Genomic DNA, 16,381 nt, shown 5'->3' with positions numbered 1-16,381 from the left:
ACACACACACACACACACACTTGACCTCAATCCCACATTTCAGCCTCCTAGGGTGAAAAATGTGCCCACTAAAGGATTAACTTTTTGTCGACCGACCGACTGACCGACAGAGTCCTGGTCGCAGCTAATAAATAGCTCTTTAACCTCACCCAGTGCCAAACACTATTGTATGTGACAGAGGATGTGGTCTGTGTTGTCTGGCTCAGATTTTGTTCATGACCGCAGCTGTGAGGAGAAGCTGTGCCAGCACGAGTGCACCAACCTGAACGCCACTGGCTTCATCTGCTCCTGCAGGCCTGGATACAGGGTCGACCCAGACAGCACCTACAACTGCCTGGGTACACACACACCCGCGCGCACGCGCACACGCACACGCACTTTCACACACACACACACACACACACACACACACACACACACACACAGACACACACACACACTCACACTCACACTCACACTCACACAAAGTGCAAATGGGTAAACACATCAGCAACCTTCCACCCATAGCACCAAACAACACACATAGACAAAGTTAATATTTCATCATTTTTGACGGGATCGTTGCTCCTTTCCCATCTCTGTTAGGAAAAACATTACCGCCCCCGTCTGGCAGCGTCAGGTTAGAAAAAACATCCTTTTTCAAAAGCAATTCAAGACAACATCAGCTTTTACAGGCTTGACTGGGAATCCTGCAGTGCAAACATGAACAAAAGTGTGTCATTAGTCTTGTAAAGTACATGAGAGGACCAAATATCCCAAAACACTATCTAGTTGTAATTAAAAATAAATAAATAAATGCCAAGCTCAGGTTAGCTAATCATTAGGTAATCATTTGTCAGAGGAGTGTCATTTTGGAATAAAAATCCCTTTGTCGGAAATGTGATTATTTCATGCAATGGGGCGGGGCCTGCATAATGACTGATGAGTCTGACTTTGATGTAATTTTTCTTTCTTTCACTCAACTGACATACTACTTATTTCTCTCTACATGATCACTCAACTGACATACTACTTATTTCTCTCTACATGATCACTCAACTGACATACCGGTACTACTTATTTTTACCTTTTTATTTATACAGGGGGAGTCTCACTGAGAGCAATGCTCTCTTTTTCAGGAGCGCCCTGTTCACATTCACACACACATTCATACCTGGAAGCTGACCAGTACAACCGCAGTCATGATCTGCTGGCCACTGATCAGCTCCACTGAAGCAGTTGGGGTTAAGGGCCTTGCTCAAGGGCACCTCAGTGGTGGTAATGAGGGAGGGGCAAGCACTGCCTTTTCACTTTCCCCACCCAGATTTATCCTGCCGGTCCCGGGGATTGAACCGACGACCTTCCGGTCACAAGCTCGCTTCTCTAACCATTTTATTTCTCTCTACATGATCACTCAAGACACACATGATTATTTGTTGACTGTTTTACTGTAATGGTCCAGTAATCCAAGCTTGTTTTACTGTTGCATACATAAAAAAAAAACTCATATAAATGCAAAAAGGTAAAATCTACCTGAATATGATAAAACTTTGTCTGTGAGTGAGCCTATTTCCAGTAAGCCCACCTTCAGCCTTTTCTCCTGGCTCTTCCAGACATCAATGAGTGTGAGGTGTTTGGCACCTGCTCTCAGGCCTGTAAGAACACCAAGGGGGGCTACGACTGTGAGTGTGCCCCCGGCTACCGCACAACGGCAACATGTGCGAGGCTGAAGGTGAGCGCGCTCTTGGCTAGCACAGATTACAGAACTGTGACTGAAATCAAATGATAGATTTGTTTATCTTTAGTGGCCACTGAAATGGAAATGTGTCTTTTGGCACCACACAAAGAAAATACAATGCATGCATGATTTATTTGGTCTAACACTAAATCTAGCCAAAAATGATCTCCTCATTCTCATACTTTTCACGTAGGACACGACAGCAGGACAGATGCTTGCTCGACAGTCTCCCTCTTCATGACACCACTCTGCAGCCCTCACCAAACATCAGTTTAATATTTAGCTTTTAGAATGTTAGAAATTAGAATGTTATAACATGCAGAAAGATTTTAATCAAACCTCTCAGAACAGCCCTGGTCCACTGGTCAAGTCAGATTGCCATATGCACCTTACTATGACTTTGGATTTAACTGGTCACAGGTTTGAGCCAACCTGTCAGTGTCATCGTACGTACAGTATATCCTATTGTAGTGTTCTTGAGTAACAGACTGAACCCGTCCACTCCCTGACTGTGATTGTCGGTTAAATGCCTAAATCGGTACGTGTAAATGTCCTCTCCCTCAGGACCGACTCCCCTGCTGCTGCTGCCAGAGAACGTTCCCATCCGCAGGTTCAACCTGCAGACGGAGGCCTACCACGACTTCCTCCAAGAGGAGGAGCGCATCATGGCTCTCGACTACGACTGGGACCACAACAACACCGGACTCAGTAGGAAACGCACACGTACACGGATACAGGCAGGCAGACACCTTCAGCAAGACACATACTTTACAGGCTAACTACTGGAAGAATAGCTAAAGAGCGGGGTGCAAGTTAAACCAATTTTTGAATTTACATTTTCGGCTCATTATTGGTACGAAAATACCCCAATGAAAAAAAGAAAACCTGGGCAGGAGTATGGAGAAAAGGGTGGCATTCTAAATGGGCGTTCAACACCTGTAACATCACTTGTTGCTGGACGTTCTGCTGGGGCTGATTGTACATCACAGGTGTACAGTTCCATTTCAGGAACAGTGCCCCCTGCAGTTTACAAAAACGAGTCTCTAGATCATTGTCTAGATGGTGTGTGATTTAACCCCCCAATCCCATTGCTATACATGTACACACCCCTCCCACATATTAATGCAATGTGGTCTTCAACCTGCACCATGCTCTTTAAAGCCCCCCTCCCTGTTTCACCGTTGATGTTCTCTGAAAACGTAAAAATTTGCACGGCACGCGCTGTAACAACGCACGTCACCATTTGTGCCAAAGAGGTTACATTGATAAGAACTGAAGCCTAATAGTGCAGGCGCTGTTGTAAAGGAAGCGTCACTGTTCAGCGTCGCTCTTGTCTTCAGTAAACTCTTTTTGTCTGTGATAAAACGGAAGTGGCGGCCGTAGTGTTTCCAGTCATATCAATACAAAAGAAATAGTTATTTAGAAGCCAAAATATTGCTTATTGTCAACAAACAATAATAAAAAGCCCATCAAAGCTGATGGGTTTTATGGAAAGAGCGTAACTCAAACTGGTTAAAAGTTATCGCAGCGTTTTGAGCCTGGTGAACACATAGTTCACTTAGTTAGCAAACGTAGCTAATGGCGAACAGCTAGCTAACGGCAGAGGGTATTTACTATACTAGGCATCTCACACACTAAAGCAGGGGCACTCAATTAAAATTCAAAGAGGTCCAGTTAGAGAAAATGTCCTCAAGCAAAGGTCCGGACCATTGTAACGTAGCTTACGCTATGATTTCAGTGCCATTGAACTCAATGATTGAAGTAGCCTAATGGTACAATGTCTGTATGTAGTCAACAACTGACTGTTAAATCTAAATAAACATCAATAATGCTTATTTACAGTTTTCATATTTAACTGGATTAATTATACATAACTACCCTACTATAATAAATAAATGATCTTTTCTCATTTCAAGTAAAATTATGCATTTAAAAATAACATACAACAGAGTGCTTTGGAAAAATGTGCATCTTAAAATGAAGTGCTTTAATTTAAGAGAAATAAGTTTCCCCTTTTCTTCACTCCATTTAACACTCTCAGCCAACAAACAACCTTTTCTCTTGAGAGAAGTGAGCTCCCTATCTATCTATTTATCTATCTATCTATCTGTCTGTCTGTCTGTCTGTCTGTCTGTCTGTCTGTCTGTCTGACGATCAACCTCGCATGCCGTTGCGTTGGGCAGTGAGTGTGCCCTGGTGTGTGTGTGTGTGTGTGTGTGTGTGTGTGTGTGTTTGCTTGCTCATGTGTGGCGCTTCCATAGACAGGTCAGGATCGCACCGCACTTCACACGAGACATACTGGTTTTGATCTGCCCGTAAGAACAATGAATGGACATGTAAGATAAGAGTGGTTTCTTTTGAGCACACCATGTGAAATTACTATCTCTCGCCTCGCGTCACCTCCCCTCCGTCCGTGTGCTCTCGCAGCACCACTCGAAGCAACAGAGAGAAACGATTCGCTTATTTGATTGGCCGAGTAGCATCACGTGTGATGATTTACAGCGCATTCATTGGTCTGTGAGCTTCCTGGCAGATAAACCAGTAGTACCGTAAATACTGTAAAAGCACGTGCCGGTTAAAATAGAAACGCTCCGTGAAAATGTAAGTTATCAATGATTTGTAGGTTATAGGGCTCGGTCCGGATAGGACGGCGTCTCGGTCCGGATGCGGACCGGAGTCCGGACTTTGAGGATCGCCGCACTAAAGTGTGCTTGATTCCTAGGCTTGGCCGCTGCGGGGTCTCGCTGGCTCGGCCGCTGCAGCTCGCATACGCAGCTCAGCCGCCCGCAGCTCGGCTGCTGCATGGCACTCGACCAATTGTAATGTCACTGATGATGTCATAGACATTGTGTGATCACTGATGATGTCACAATGTCTATGACATCAGTGATGATGTCACAATGTCTATGACATCATCAGTGACATCACAATTGCCCGAGTGTAACCAAAAACGTGACCAAAATCGCAGAACCCACTTACTCCCTTTTATATAAAAGGATATTATATTTCTGTCTCACTCATCAAACCATTATAATGTCTGATGTCATCACCCGTTTTTACCAACAGCTTATTTTTAGGACTTTGAGCCCAAAATAAAGTTATTTGTCAACAAAATACACTGGAGAACATTGTGGCTAATCAGTAGAGCAGGGCAAAAGCCAGCAGGACATGGAATAAGATGACACAATACACTGGAGGGGGGCTTGAAGCTTTAGTATAAGAAAGAAGGATGAATGTACCCGCAAATGTAAACCTTATACTCATATGATACACCCATATCCACATGTGCCTACAGACAGGGTGGTATTTAAACACACACACACACACACACACACACACACACACACACAGAAATACAGGGTAAGACGGTCCATTTGAAAAGATGTTATTGCAAAGCCAGAGGAAGTTGTTTGTTGATGTGTTTTCCCAGGCATGGTGTACTTCACTGTGGCCGGTAAGGACTCAGTAGCAGGTGCCATTAAGAGAGCCTACATACCCACAGTGGACGATGGCAGCAACAACATCGGGGCTGCTGTCGATCTCGGCATCAAGTACATCACCAGGCCCGATGGCGTCGCTGTGGACTGGGTGGGCAGGTGAGGGCCAGGTGCCACTGGAGGCTTTCGCAATGGCCTACTAGTTTTTTTATATCGGTGTGTGTGTGTGTGTGCGTGTGCGTGTGCGTGTGTTTGCTCTTTACTGTTTACTTCACTATTTTGGTGCCTAGGTAAACCGCTCATGAGCTTTATCAAATAGTTTATTATGGATTAAAACACCTTTTCATTTAAATAAACCTGAATGTAATGCAATTCTGTTATGACCTATAATTACAAGTACAATTGCGCAACTTTGGTCAAATGCTAATTAATTGTTATGACAGTAGTGCAGCATTGTCATGGCATTTCAATCATGAGAGGCCAGTTGGTAGGATTTAACAAGCTTTATTTAGAAATCGGCATGCATGGCAAATACTTTGGCGCATGACTCCATTACCACGGGAGGGTCTGGTGAGACGAAGGAGGAGCACGGCCGGGAGTAACCCACAGAGCCTAGATCCTCCATGCACCGAAGGGCCAATACTGCGGCGTAGCACTAGCTCTATTGCAGCGGATTGGGCGTTCTCGCTTACCCCTCCCGCGGGCAACGTTGCAGACAGAGTAGTAAGGCTGATCCGTGAGCGGCTTCTGGGACGCGAGTCGGGGTCTTAATTGGCCTCGGCTGGGTCTACTGGGCGAGGGTGTATGATGTTGACAGACCCGAAACACCTTACGACCCCAGATAACATCACTGATGACGCGTCCCAGCGCATGCGGCAGTAGTGTATTTGAGAAGAACATTAGCCAGTGGCGCTGCTCTTGAGGCAAGAGGAGGGCATCTGCATAGGCTAGGAGATCTCCCCCCCCGTGGGGGATCAGGAGTCACGACTCGTTGGTGGCGGACTGGGGAGGTGGGTGGGGCAAAACAACGCTTCGGAGGACGGCTTCAGGGGAGATGGACTGCCGTGAAGCTAGCTGCTGCTATGATCGGCCAGAGAGAGAGAGGTGACGTAGAACCCTTGCTATATATATGAGAATTAACTGACGTCATATCTGACATCATTACAGACGTCATACTAAGACTTTGACTGACCACGTCATACTAGAACTTGACTGACGTCAGGGGGTGATCGGATTAGATTATGCACGAATGGCCTTCTGCTTGAAATTTGGTCTAAGACCTCACTTCAATCATGAGAGGCCAGTTGGATTTAACAAGCTTTATTTAGCAATCGGCATGCATGGCAAATACTTTGGTGCATGATTGATTTTGATTGATGACTTTATTACAGACTCAAGTGTTCCATAAAAATACATAAATACAGTACAGATACAAGGACACAACATATATTAAAAAGATACATAAAGGCATCGTCTCCAGTGTTTCCATAGACCAGAGGAATACCTTGTATCACTCTGTTTAGTTTCAGTGAGTGCAATTATCAACTTGTTTTTTGACTCTAGGAGTCGACACATAAATCTATACATAAAATTCCTTAACACAGCATGGAAGGTGGGTACATTACTGATCACTAGGGGTGTCACGATACACTCAGTTCACGATACGATACGTATCACGATACTGGGTTCACGATAACGATACGATACGATACGATTTTAACAATATTTTTTTAAACTTGAATAATGACAATATATGACTGGAAAAGTAGTATTTTATTTGAAATGCACAAATACAAAATATGCTGTTGTGGGAAATTGTTATTACAATAACAACTAGAAAAAACATGAGATTGGAGATAAGGCTTATCTTGAAATAGAATGAGTTACACCGTCACTTAGATTTACTTTGAACTAAAAGGTTTCTCAGCAGTATAAATTCTCATTATGCATCTTCAGTTTTTCTTCAAACTCAAACAACAAGACTTTTCTTAGTCTATTTTTTATGCATCTTCAGTTTTTCCTGTCAAGTAAACAGTTTTGCCAGAAACTCAATTGAATGGTTTCTCTCCTGTATAACTTCTCATGTGTCTCTTCAGAGACTTGTTCAACTGATCTACTTTCCACACATTGAACTTCAACAAACAAAGACGTTTCTTTGTCTATTTTTGAAGAAAAAAAAAAAAAAAAAAAAAAAAAAATTCACGATATGAGATTTCATCTCAACGATACATATCGTGACGTTTTACTATCGCAAAATTTCGTGGGACGATATATTGTGACACCCCTACTGATCACAAACATAGTACTTGCACTTGTCCATCTTGGGAGCTTAAGCAGAATCCTGAACGCATCATTATATGCAACCTGAAGTTTTTTCAGTTTTGTGGTGCTATAATTACACCAGAGGTGAGCTGTGTACAGTGGAGTACAGTACGCTCTGAACAAGCAGATTTTTACATTGTCTGTACACATATAAAATGTCTCTCCATTAGCCAGTGGCATCTGCATAGGCTAGGAGATCCCCCAAAAGGAAGATCTGATTACCGGAGGTTAATTGAGATCTGCGGGCACCGGTAGTTGATTGTACTTTTCTGGCCTTCGACCTTTTAGCGACTTACAGCTATTTGCGGCTGGCGCTCCCAACTCGGTCGGGCCTTCGATCTTGGTACATTAGTAGTTGATTGAACTTTTCTGGCCTTCAACCTTTTTAGCGACTTACAGCTACTTGCGGCTGGGGCTAGGAGATGCCCCAAAAGGAAGATCTGATTACCGGAGGTTAATTGAGATCTGCGGGCACCGGTAGTTGATTGTACTTTTCTGGCCTTCGACCTTTGGCGACTTACAGCTATTTGCGGCTGGCGCTTCCCGACTCCGTCGGGCCTTCGATCTTGATACATTAATGTTTAACTTGGCGCTTCCCGGCTTGGCCTACTTGGCTGCCATGGCACCTCGCGATGGCGCTTCCCAGCTTGGCCTACCTGGCCGCCTTGGCGCCTCGCGATCTAACCTGGCGCTTCCCAGCTTGGCCTACCTGGCCCCGCCTTGGCGCCTCCCTTTACCTGACTTGGAGCTTCCCGGCTCGGCCTTCCTGGCTGCCATGGCGCCTTACCTGACTTAAGGCGCTTCCCGGCTCGGCCTTCCTGGCCGCCATGGTGCCTTACCTGACTTAAGGCGCTTCCCGGCTCGGCCTTCCTGGCCGCCATGGCGCCTTACCTGACTTAAGGCGCTTCCCGGCTCGGCCTTCCTGGCCGCCATGGTGCCTTACCTGACTTAAGGCGCTTCCCGGCTTGGCCTTCCTGGCCGCCATGGCGCCTTACCTGACTTAAGGCGCTTCCCGGCTCGGTCTTCCTGGCCGCCATGGCGCCTTACCTGACTTAAGGCGCTTCCCGGCTTGGCCTTCCTGGCCGCCATGGCCGAACCGTTTAGGTCCTAAACGGTTCGGTACGAATATGTGTATTGTTACACCCCTATTATATACCTAGAACTTCTCTATCATACATCATTTGGAGAAACAGGAATATTTAACATTGGTTGCTTGTAATGTTTTTTTCTGAGAATTTAAGCTTATTCTACAGTCACACTTAATGCACATTTCTACAGTTAACGCCCTAAAAATGTATAATGTATCTATCCATATAATATAATGTAATGCCTAGTTCCAGGGTGTCTAGTTTCCATTTTGTTGTTTCACCCTGCCTATAGATGTGCGGAACCCCTTCAGTGTGAGTGTGTTGGAGGACCATGTTTACTGGAGCACCCAGGAGCAAGGCGAGGTGTTCCGGCAAGACAAGTTTGGCCGAGGCACCAAGACCAAGCTGCTGACTGCCGGGCCATGGCTCACCCAGATCTCTGTCTACCAGCAGCAGAGACAGTGAGTGACACACTATTCACACCACATATACAGTATATACACACACATACAGACTGTAACACATCACCACATCATCACTTTCATAAGATACATCATTGCATAGAATCTGCTATACATTCAGGCGGTGTCTCGTCATAGACGTGTGGTCAATGGGTCAGCATGGGGGAAATAGTTAGCATTTAGCTGCTAGCCCAGCCCAGGCAGACAGGATCGCGGATTCAACCCCCGCAGTAACGCACATCTGAACAGACGTCTATGTGCCTGCTCTAGAATCCCCACCCCTTTAGTGTAGAGCTGCAGCACCGTCCTTTGGTGAGTCAGCCCATTGCGATATATTTTTCCCCACCGCACCTTATAGTCTCGCGCGCCACCTATAGCAACATTTTGTGGGCGTTCCCACACAGACCAACTGTATCTAGTATATTGTGATATAAATAAATGTTTCTAGTCTCTACTTAATATTACTCAATAGGGATCCAACCTATACACAGTTTAGCGATTTGGTGCTCTCAACACCCAGTGTCTGGAAAAACCATTTAGCCAAATAGGAAATGATGCATGCATAATTACAAGAGGATTTTGGTCATTAGCATGAGCAGTGATAGCCACCATTGTTGAACAGAAAAAGAAAATTGCACCAGAAACTCCAATTAATCAACAGAAAATCCAAGGAAAAGTATGTCAAAATACTGGCCACACTGTTCCATTGTGAATTACAATGGAAACCACCACAGCAATGTCCACTTAGCGCCAAAATCTCAGGGCGCCTGGGTAGTGCAGCGGTAGATTCCCTGCGTTCCAACACAAGGGTCGCAGGTTGGAGCCCCTGTGTTACCTGCGGCTTGGTCGGGTGTCCATACAGGCACAATTGGCCGTGTCTGCAGGTGGGAAGCTGGATTAAGGGTATGTGTCGGAGCCATTTCAGGGTTATCTATGCAGGATATCAAATTGGTCACTAGGTGTCACCCTTGTACTTTGGGTCACATGTTATTTAGATAGGTAGGTTGTAATCAATCAACAGGTGTGTCGCTAGACGAAGAGCAAAGCGTTTTTGAGCGCATGCTCCAGGGCTTGTTGTTGTTTTGTTCAATATTGTCATTCTTGCCATGTTGAAGGCCATTAAATGGTGGGCACTATATCTCATCAAAGTAAGACAGTGAAGTTGGACTCTGTGACTTTATTTCACAGACACTGCTGTTGGCAAGCGCATCAATTACTTTACCAGCCCCCTCTATGCAGCCCCTCAGTGGCTTTGGGGAGAGGGGGGGATTTACCCACATGGTACGTCACATGGTACGTCGGTGAAACTCCTCACTGTCAGGTGAAAATATGCGGCTGGCAACTGCACATGTATCGGAGGATGCAGGTGCTAGCCTGCAACTGGGGAGGGGATGGGGGTTCAACGACTAGGACAGCTTGGCAGGGGGAGTTTGCCAAAATACAATTGGGGAGAAAACAGAAGCGGGGGGGGGGGGGTAATACTCTCACGGACACACAGATCTCACGGATGACCACTTTAAAAGTACTGTGAGTCATACTGTACGCTTCCACTTCACATCATCCCCCCTCTCTGCAGTGAAGAGTCCATGTAAAGGCGTCTGCAGAGAGAGAGAGAGAGAGAGAGAGAGAGAGAGAGAGAGAGAGAGAGAGAGACATGGTGTGTGTGAGAGAGAGAGAGAGAGAGAGAGAGACATGGTGTGTGTGAGAGAGAGAGAGAGAGAGAGACATGGTGTGTGTGTGTGAGAGAGAGAGAGAGAGAGACATGGTGTGTGTGAGAGAGAGAGAGAGAGAGAGAGACATGGTGTGTGTGTGAGAGAGAGAGAGAGAGACATGGTGTGTGGGTGCGTGTGTGAGAGAGAGAGAGAGAGAGTGTCTCTGTGTGTCATGGCAGTGCTGTATCCACCAGAGGGCCTCCTAACTCGGCACTCAGCAACTTGGTTAGCTGCTGGCTTCTTTCACACAAACTAGTGCTGCACGATTAATCGAATCGCAATCGCAATCGCGATGTCAGCATGTGCGATTGCATAACCGCAAAAGTGTGCGATTATTTTATTTTTTTCACGTCTTTTTGAGTGTGTGTGTGTGTGTGTGAGAGCCTCCTTTAAACTAACGTTACACGCGACGCAGCAAACACACGTTTCTCAGCCATCACACTGGGCATCAATACTAGCGGGAGACTTCTCCCATGCACTCCCGCAAATAAGTAATGTTATGTGCAGCAAGGTACATATTATCTACAGAGAGGGCGAGAGAGAACATCCATGATCGCTAACAGCAAGCTATGCTAATAACTAGCTAGCCGTTCGTTCAGAAACGCATGTAAACAGCCGTGTGATCAGTGAGAACGTCAGTAAAATAAGGAGAGAGCTGCAGGTGCTTATGCAGAACTAGTGCGCGATTAAGTACACAGTGGGGATGACCCGCTGTGATGAAGAATATAACGAGATTAACAAGGTTGATAGCAAAACACTGTCGCAGCTGCCAGCACTGGCAGCATCACCTCCAGGCTAGCTAACTAGCCTGTCACATGACGCCTTCATGGTCCCTCGTTAAAAGTCTGCAGATGCACGTTCTCACCTCTCTCTCTCAAGAAGCGTCACGTGAGTGTGGCGTTTAAGGCCATCTGTCGCTACAAAATAAATAAACGGGGTGTATCATTCATTAGTATTGCTGGACAGACATGTAACTAACTTTGGAACTTTGCTGAGCCATCTTCTATGTGCTGTAACACAGTGCAGTTTCTATTTGACTGGTGTTTCTTTTTTACATGTTTGGGACAGGCAAATGTCTCAAAATGTTTTATTTTTTTGTAAAGATAATTTAATTTCAAATTGTTTTATTTTTTTAGTTTTAATATATTTTAAATTGTAACATATTTCATGTATTTTAGTCTGTGATATGTGAAACCGTGGTATTTTTGTCCAAGGTTATCATACCGTCAAAAACTCATGCCTCATCCCTAGATACCTAGTGGCAGTGGTGGCCCAACGGTTAGAGAAGCGAGCTTCAATCCCCGGGACCGGCAGGATAAATCTGGGTGGGGAAAGTGAAAAGGCAGCGCTTGCCCCTCCCTCATTACCACCACTGAGGTGCCCTTGAGCAAGGCCTTAACCCCAACTGCTCCAGTGGAGCTGATCAGTGGCCAGCAGATCAGACTGTGGTTGTACTGGTCAGCTTCCAGGTATGAATGTGTGTGTGAATGTGAACAGGGCACTCCTGAAAAAGAGAGCATTGCTCTCAGTGAGACTCCCCCTGTATAAATAAAGGTTAAAAAAAAAAAAAAAAAAAAAACTCTTGTGCATTATATCGCAATCACAATCGCAATATTGTCCACCCTAATCGCTAATCGCACCTTTTCCCCAAATCGTGCAGCACTAACACAAACACACACACACACCAGCTCACACACAGATACACACACACACAGATACACACAGATACACTATCTACATGTGTGAGAGCAGGACAACATCTATGTAAGACAACATACCACACTATCTACATGTGTAAGAGCAGGACAACATCTATGTAAGACAACATACCACACTATCTTCATGTGTGAGAGCAGGACAACATCTATGTAAGACAACATACCACACTATCTACATGTGTGAGAGCAGGACAACATCTATGTAAGACAACATACCACACTATCTACATGTGTGAGAGCAGGACAACATCTATGTAAGACAACATACCACACTATCTACATGTGTGAGAGCAGGAAAACATCTATGTAAGACAACATACCACACTATCTACATGTGTGACAGCAGGAAAACATCTATGTAAGACAACATACCACACTATCTACATGTGTGAGAGCAGGACAACATCTATGTAAGACAACATACCACACTATCTTCATGTGTGAGAGCAGGACAACATCTATGTAAGACAACATACCACACTATCTTCATGTGTGAGAGCAGGACAACATCTATGTAAGACAACATACCACACTATCTACATGTGTGAGAGCAGGACAACATCTATGTAAGACAACATACCACACTATCTTCATGTGTGAGAGCAGGACAACATCTATGTAAGACAACATACCACACTATCTACATGTGTGACAGCAAGACAACATCTATGTAAGACAACATACCACACTATCTACATGTGTGAGAGCAGGACAACATCTATGTAAGACAACATACCACACTATCTACATGTGTGAGAGCAGGAAAACATCTATGTAAGACAACATACCACACTATCTACATAGCAAAAAAAAAAAAATAGAAATAGAAGTACCGTAAATTCCGGACTATAAGCTGCACCTTTTTTTCCCGTTTTTTGGCCTTTTTTGGCCCCTGCGGCTTATATAACGGTGCGGCTTATCTATGGATTTTTTCAAAAAAAAAAAAAAAAAAATCTCTCTTTTTTAGCACTCTTTCTAACTATAAATCCACTTCTGTTTTAATTTCCTCTCTTGCCCTCTTTTCACTAGCCTAGGTAAACCCAGCCCCCACGTGACCTGCTCTCTCAGTTCCCAGTGACTGAGAACAGGTCTGAGAGCAGGTCACGTGGGGGATGGGTTTACCCAGGCTATCTTTTCACCACACTGTATGACACTGTATGACACTGTGTGCACTGTAAAAAACAACACAGGTGGTGTTGTGTTATGTTGTTTTGTTGAAATGTTAATAAATGGGAGCTTCCTCAAACAGCCATCTCTTTCCCGACAATCCCCTCTGTGCATGAACCCTTACATATGGTAATTAAACATTAAAACACAATAAAGAAAAAAAAAAAAAATACCATTAAAACACCCGTGGCTTATAGTCCGGTGCGGCTTATATAAGAAAAAAATAGTCAACTTTGCAGGTGCGGCTTATACACCGGTGCGGCTTATAGTCCGGAATTTACGGTATTTGTGTTTCCCCCTGAACAGCTGAGAAAGTGGACACTGTAATGGTTAGCACTGTGAATTATGATACAATTCAGTAGGTGGCGGTAATGCAACATTTAAGGTCCTTACACATCAAGAGCGATGCGAATATACGGCACGAAATTGCGATGTGAGTTTTGACCCACCTGTCAATCACAGCCACAGATGTGTACACGTCGGAAGCGAATTTCAGAAAAATCGACCGTGGTTCGAAAAAATAAACACCGCAATAACGCTGTGCGAAACTTCGCCATTGGTATGCACGGTTGCATTGACTGATATAGGTTCGGAAAATATTATTGACGTGCGAATTAATCGCACGAAAAAAACGTGCTCGGTGTGTAAGGACCTTTAAGGATGCCAACCACCATAAAACACAAGAAGAAGCTGAGAAAAAGGAAGTGCTGTGGGGTTGCAGGTGGTGAAAACCGTCTATATTCACGTATGTTCAGCCAGTATTATGTCTAGATTGTCAATTTTGAAATAGATTCAAGATTGCTCCCTACTGATACAGTATGTCTGTTAATATTGTGTGTGTGTGTGTTCAGGTCCAGCGCCACACGTTTCCGGTGGATCCAGAGCTACTACAGAGAGCAGGATGAATGGGCCCTGGATGACATCTACATTGGCCAGCAGTGTCCTAACATGTGCCACGGACATGGCTGGTGTGACCATGGACACTGCAGGTCAGTCTTCACACACACACACACACACACACACACACACACACACACACACACACGCGTGCGTGTGGGCCATACAAAGTTGCGTAGTATACCTTTAAGATGATTGCAATTACTGCTAAAAGCTGCAGGTCTGGGGGATGGTTCCGTAATACGGATATACTCACAAGAGGGTGAGGTGATGCGTCAGGAGGGACGCACGCGTAAGGGGAGTTTAAAAGAGGACACCGTACCCAGACCTGAGTTTTATGTGTGTGTAGTCATGTTTCTTATATAGTATGTTGGGGGACTAAATATAGATACATTGATTTATTCTATTATGCAAACCCAATGAGTCCTCTATAAGTTTTTAGCTCTTTTTGCAACTGCTGCGCCTGTTGCTTAATGCACTTTTTATACTCTTTTTTAAAGTTTTGTTGTGATGCTTTTAAATGTCCATTGCATTTGATTTGTGTCTGCTCTTCTTTTCATCGATGTCAAGCACAGTTGAGTTAGCCTGGGTAAACCCATCCCCCACGTGACCTGCTCTCAGACCTGTTCTCAGTCACTATGTGTAGGCCACGCCCATCACGGGGGAAAGCCTCCGTTCATTTCCACACACCAGCGTCATTTTCCTTGAATGAAACATAGCTAAAAGCTGTTGTGTGGTGGGCTGCGCAGACAACAAATGTAAAAAATCGCCAGTTAAAGTTTGTTTGCACTCCCGAGCAAAACAAGGAAGCCATTGAGAATTGGCGAGAAGAAAAATGTGGATCTAGCTGTCAAGAAGTAAGTTGGAGTGTTCATCTTCCATATATACGATCTTTCTGTGCAACACGCAACCATGCACGTGACATAGGAGAACGCCAGGATTGGAGGGGGGGTTTCTGTTTTCCCCCGTCTTGGGCGTGGTTTCTGAATGATGACGCGTTACGCAGTGTCTCTATTGGCAACATGTGAACACAAATGCTTTGTTTTGTGTTTACTCTGCCCTGTCTAACGTGCTGCGTCTGTGTGTCGTGGGGAGTAGCAAAGGACCCTTGGCCGATGGTAAGACCTCATTTCACTTGTCATTCTGTGACTGACTGAAAGAATGTCTGGATTTTTCGGAATGGGTAATTGTTTTCTGTTTTTCATCAGGAACGATGAACGTTGCAGAAGGCAAGCAGTGGAAACGCTGGCCATAGCCGTGCCCCAGCCCAGCGCCCCCGACCGCCGTGGACCCCCTCCCCACAGCCAGGGCCCTGTTGAAGGAGAGCCAACAGCCTGACCAGCTGCTTCGCTACAACCAGAGCAGGAGGCTAATATCCAACAACCAGCGAGTGTAAAAAAGGCCAGATACCAGGACCAAAAGTGCAGCAAGTGCAAGCAGCCCAGATGAAGGGAGTTTGGACACAGCTGCTTCCATCATGAACACTTTTGCTCAACAGCTGCAGGCGGCCGGTCAGTTGAGGACTGGTTGGCAGAGGAGGAGGAAACTGGAGCAACAGGGAAAAGCCTCCTTAATCTCCTTATTATATTAGATATACATATGATGATGATTATTATTATTCCAGACAAACACACAAATGGAAAACACAGAAAAACAAACGTGTATTGTCAACATTCAATCTTACAACCAGCCGCATAAGATGCTTATATGGTTGTAAGAAATATTGTGCCTGGAATCCATGGGGTCCACGAGGGAACGAGCCTGTTGTCCATCTCTCAATCATGTTTGGTCTTTGAATTTGAGCAAATTGGGCCTGCAACGTTCTTGAAAATAGACATGGCTCAGTGAAAGTGATTTCATTT

At 44.9% G+C, this 16,381-nt stretch overlaps 1 protein-coding gene across 1 annotated transcript; it reads left to right on the top strand.

Annotated features, from left to right (window-relative positions):
* The first annotated feature begins 257 nt into the window (after positions 1-257).
* Positions 258-15,638, top strand: LOC310770772 (low-density lipoprotein receptor-related protein 2-like). The gene is made up of 7 exons (XM_083663482.1): positions 258-338; positions 1,593-1,711; positions 2,282-2,425; positions 5,148-5,313; positions 8,857-9,025; positions 14,474-14,611; positions 15,618-15,638. Exons 2-6 carry the CDS (start codon positions 1,696-1,698, stop codon positions 14,525-14,527), a joined length of 549 nt encoding a protein of 182 aa, XP_083519608.1. The 5' UTR covers positions 258-338; positions 1,593-1,695; the 3' UTR covers positions 14,528-14,611; positions 15,618-15,638.
* The last annotated feature ends 743 nt before the right edge of the window (positions 15,639-16,381 follow it).

Source organism: Poromitra crassiceps (assembly GCF_964638095.1).
Source record: "Poromitra crassiceps genome assembly, contig: HAP1_SCAFFOLD_224, whole genome shotgun sequence".
Classification (NCBI taxonomy): Eukaryota; Metazoa; Chordata; class Actinopteri; order Beryciformes; family Melamphaidae; genus Poromitra; species Poromitra crassiceps.
Note: the sequence above shows the minus strand (reverse complement) of the source record. Positions and strands in the feature narration are given on the sequence as shown.